The sequence below is a fragment of the Anarrhichthys ocellatus genome, unplaced genomic scaffold, assembly GCF_004355925.1.
Source record: "Anarrhichthys ocellatus isolate YVR2014 unplaced genomic scaffold, GSC_Weel_1.0 scaffold258, whole genome shotgun sequence".
Lineage (NCBI taxonomy): Eukaryota > Metazoa > Chordata > Actinopteri > Perciformes > Anarhichadidae > Anarrhichthys > Anarrhichthys ocellatus.
Genome location: NW_022280286.1, coordinates 66,572 through 71,118, shown reverse-complemented (window position 1 = coordinate 71,118; position 4,547 = coordinate 66,572). Strand labels below are relative to the sequence as shown.

General features: G+C 44.1%; 1 protein-coding gene across 1 annotated transcript; it reads right to left on the bottom strand.

Annotated features, from left to right (window-relative positions):
• Positions 1 to 282: 282 nt before the first annotated feature.
• On the bottom strand, positions 283 to 3,548 carry s1pr1 (sphingosine-1-phosphate receptor 1). The gene is made up of 2 exons (XM_031879404.1): positions 3,462 to 3,548; positions 283 to 2,741 (listed from the first exon to the last, which is right to left on the bottom strand). The coding sequence occupies exon 2, from the start codon at positions 2,529 to 2,531 to the stop codon at positions 1,407 to 1,409; it is 1,125 nt and encodes a 374-aa protein (XP_031735264.1). The 5' UTR covers positions 2,532 to 2,741; positions 3,462 to 3,548; the 3' UTR covers positions 283 to 1,406.
• Between the last annotated feature and the right edge of the window lie 999 nt (positions 3,549 to 4,547).

Here is a 4,547-nt window from a genome sequence, read left to right as displayed (position 1 = left end):
ATCACTTTAACTTCTTCTTCCCCTTCCTTCATCACTTTAACTTCTTCCCCTTCTTTCATCACTTTAACTTCTTCTTCCACTTCCTTCATCACTTTAACTTCTTCCCCTTCCTTCATCACTTTAACTTCTTCTTCCACTTCATTCATCACTTTAACTTTCTTTCATGTCTTCGTCTACCTTCTAGTTATTGAACTGTTTTATTCAAATTAAACCTTTTTATTGTGGAAAGTATGAAACAGCCGCGTTTCTATTTCTGTCTTTATTAAATCCTAATGAACCAACATTGAGTTAAACAGACGGATCACGAACAGTTAACGGGTTAAGAGAACTGAGTCCGAACTACGGAAGCCCCGTGCTGCCAAAACATAAACATGATGATGAATTGACTTCATTCTGAAAACATTTTCTCAGTTCTTACTGTTCTTAGGGTCCAAGTAGTTCTGAGATGGGGGGGGGTCTTAAAGACTTTAAAGGTTGTTCCTTACTCTGAAATCTGCAGAAGAAGTTCATGTGAAATGATCAAAAGCTCCTGAACAGCTATTAAATGGACCTGAGATTCTTGTTTTTCAGGTCGAGAATAAACCTTGAATCTAAATGTTGAGATGGATTTAACTTTAATAACTTTTCTATCATTTTGAAATATGAACAATGTTTAAATTATTTTTTAAATTATTGTTCTTCATTTAATCGTTTGATAGTTTGAGCTTCCGTTCTTCTGAAACACGATTCAACTAAAATAAACATGACGTGACAAACAAAATGTTTTCTTCCTGCTTTCAAATATAAATTAATTTGACTACACTGACGTCGCTACTGACAACAACAACAATAACACAGACAGGAAGTAGAAAATACATTCTGACCAACAGTTTCTAACATTTACAGTTAACTTTTTACAAAAATGTCCCAAAAACACGAAGTTCAGGTTCTTGTCAGAGTCTCAGCTCCTCTTCCTCTTCTTCACCTGATTACATGGACGGAGCTTTATATGAATCTAGTTAATAATATTATTATTATTAATGCACTAAGACAGCTGTTGATAGTTAAATAGAAACAGTGTGTTGCTGAAGGTTAAATATTAAATATTGATCACTAAATATGCAGAAACCTGATCAAAGGTTCAGATAATCTGATGTGTCGTCTCGGGACCATCGAAGAAGAGGAAGAAGACTGAGGTCACATGACCAGCACCTGGAATCTTGAAGTGTTTTAAGGGAAGAAGAGACAAAGGTTCTATTTGTTCTGGTTCTGGTTCTACAAGGGTCCACTTGAACCTGGACAACCAGGATCCACAGGAGCCGATCCAGCTGATGGTCCTGTGAGCTTCTCCACATGAGGGTCACTGGTCCCAGTTGAACCAGTTTGAGAGTCTCATAAGTGCCATGAGGTCCGTGATGACGTCGTCTTTAGGAGGACGAGGTGACGCGTCCCGAGGTCGTCTCCCTCGGCGAATACTCCGCCTCCTCCCTGTTGGGGTGGGAGGAGTTATCCGACCTGCTGCGGCTGAACTCCGCCCCTACGATGGGCCCGCTGAACTTGGCGTTGGGCCTCAGGCAGGCGGTGCAGCACAGCAGCGTCTTGAGGAAGGCGCGGCGCATCTCGTTGCTGGTCAGCGTGTAGATGAGCGGGTTCATGGCGGAGTTCAAGACGGCGAGCGCCAAGAACCACTCGGCCTTGTAGAGGATCGGGCAGCTCAGCGTCTCGCAGGCGGCGTCCAGCAGCAGGAGGATGAAGAGCGGCGCCCAGCAGGCGATGAAGCAGCTCAGCACGATGATGACGGTCTTCAGCAGCGCCATCGACTTCTCCGAGCTCTTCGCGTTGGCGCCACCGCCGCCTCCGGCGCCGCCGCGGCCGTTGGTCGCCTTGCGGAAGACGAGCTTGCGACTGCGCGCGCGGACCAGCGCGTAAATCCGAGCGTACAGCACGACGATGGCCATGAGGATGACGCTGAACACCGTGGTGCAGAACAGGATGTAGGTCTTGTGGTAGAGCGGCAGCACGGTGGAGCAGCGCGTCACATTGAAGATGCAGTTCCAGCCCATCACCGGCAGGCCGCCCAGCGCCGCCGCCACCATCCACACGGCGCTGATCAGCAGGAAGACGCGGCACGTGTTGCCGTTGTTGTGCAGCTTCATCTGCAGCATGGTGAGGTGGCGCTCGATGGCGATGGCCAGCAGGCTGAAGACGGACGCCGCCAGAGCCACGAACATGCTGCCCTCCCGGATGAACCACTGCGTCGGCGTCAGCTTGTAGGTGTTGGCGCCCGACAGCAGGATGTTGGCGGTGTACACGATGCCGGCCAGCAGGTCCGACAGCGCCAAGTTCCCGATGAAGTAGTACATGGGCTTGTGGAACTTCTTGGTCCTCCAGATGGTGGTCAGGACCAGGATGTTCTCCAGGATGATGAAGCAGCACACGATGATGAAGACCACCGAGTCGGCCTTCAGGCCCGAGTCCTGCTGCGTCTTGCGGAACTTTCCGGTGTAGTTGTAGTGTTTGGCGATCAGGTCGGAGTAGTCGGGCTCAGCCATGGCCTTCAGGGACAGAGGGGGGCCAGCAGGGTCCAGAAGGGTCCAGTAGGAAGTCTGCAGGGTCCAGAAGGGTCCAGTAGGAAGTCTGCAGGAGGTCTGCAGGGTCCAGCAGGGGGCGCTGGGTCCTCACACTCCTTTACAGTCCTTCATGTCAGGCAGAGACCCTGAAGGGGAGCAGACCAGGTCTTGCTGCTGCTGGAGGACATGTTCCTGCAGAGAGATGGATTCAGATTGTTAGAGAATGAAAAGAAAAGTTTCGCTGAAGTTTCGTCAACGTGATCCAATAAAAATAAATCAATAAAAATAAATGTAAACAATAAACTGTTCAATGGATCAACGTGTTTCTACAGAAAATGTGTTTGTGTCTTTATGAGGACAAAGTTCAGAGAAACTAGAAGTCATCAAATCAAACCTGATCTGTGATCAGCTGTTAGACAACAAACAAATAAACAAACAGACAAATAAGCAAATAAAGACATTTAAAACTTTCTTTCATTTAGAAACGTTCAAGTTTCCTTAACTTAAATTAAAGAGCTCATTTTAAATCTTCACACATAAACATAAAGTAATCGATTATTTCTGTGAACTTTAATCCATTATTTATTACTTCATTCACGTTGAAATATTCTTAAAAAATTCGATCATTCCGGTTTTTTTCGACAGTAAAAAGGAGTAAAAGACGAGACTTCATCTCCTTCGTATTATTAATGTTATTGTTAATTATTAATATTGATATAATCACGTCTTTCGTTGTTTTTCTCTCCGGTAAACCCGCCGCCGTTAAACTGATCGCGGCTCGTTCCGCGGATTTAAACTCAAATTGAATTTGATTGAAACATTAAAACAAATCTTCAGATTTTCTTTGAGGCTTCATATGAATTTTAACGGGAAAAGAATAAACATGTTGTAATGAAGATGAAAGAGTTTTACCTTCAGAGTCCAGAGAAGAGTCCGACAGACAGACAGCAGCGGAGCCTCTGAGGAGGAAGAGGAGAGGAGGGGGGGGGGGGGCTGCCCTCCTCCCCCCTCCTCTTCCTCTCGTTATTGTGTTTCTTTTATCTTCATGATCAGTTCAATAATGTTCAAAACGAAACACAGACAGTTTATTCTAATATTCAGAGATCTATAATCAAACCTCATTCTGATCATTTTTATTGATTTTCTTCAAAATACTGAAAACCTCTCAGAACAAATAACTAAATAAAGAATAAATAAAAACAGAATATATAAACACAAATGTTCATGCCTTACAAACAAATCAATATTAATAATAAACATGCAGTAAAACAAAGAAAATGTCCAAAAAAAATATTATCATTTTTCTGTTGGTTATTTTTATAAATATTATTAAATATAATTATTTTCACTTCTTTTGTTTCCTGTGTGGGAAACGACCAGCTGCCCCCCCTCCCCACTCACCTCTGACCCCTGACCTCCATCATCCCTGTGAGGTCAGCAGGGGGCGGAGTCAGGAGGTTTGTGATGTCACAATATACCACAGCAGAAGAACACTGATGGATTTCAAAATAAAGGCATTTTCAGAACAAAATTGGTTTAATTTCTGTGAATTTCAGATGCCGATAAAAACAATGACTTTTGCTCTTATTGCTGGTTGGTTGGTTGGTAGGTTGGTTGGTTGATTGGTTGGTTGGTTGATTGGTAGGTTGGTTGATTGGTAGGTTGGTTGGTTGGTTGGTTGGTTGGTAGGTTGGTTGATCGGTCGGTAGGTTGGTAGGTCGGTCGGTAGGTTGGTTGGTAGGTCGGTAGGTTGGTTGGAAGGTTGGTTGGTTGATTGGTTGGTTGTTTGGTAGGTTGGTTAGTTTTTTGGTTGGTTGATTGGTTGGGTGGATAGTTGCTTGTTGGGTGGTAGGTTGGTTAACAGATTAACATTCTACTTTTATTCCACTATTGTGCTCGTATCATTTTAGTACATTCCCAGTATGACAACATTTCCCTATTATATTTAATGTATATCCAGTTCTCCATATATTCCCAGTATGACCATAGTGTATTTTC

What these genes read in the sequence shown, in the direction of transcription:
- s1pr1 (XM_031879404.1), bottom strand. Translation starts at nt 2,531, where the DNA reads ATGGCTGAGCCCGACTACTCCGACCTGATCGCCAAACACTACAACTAC.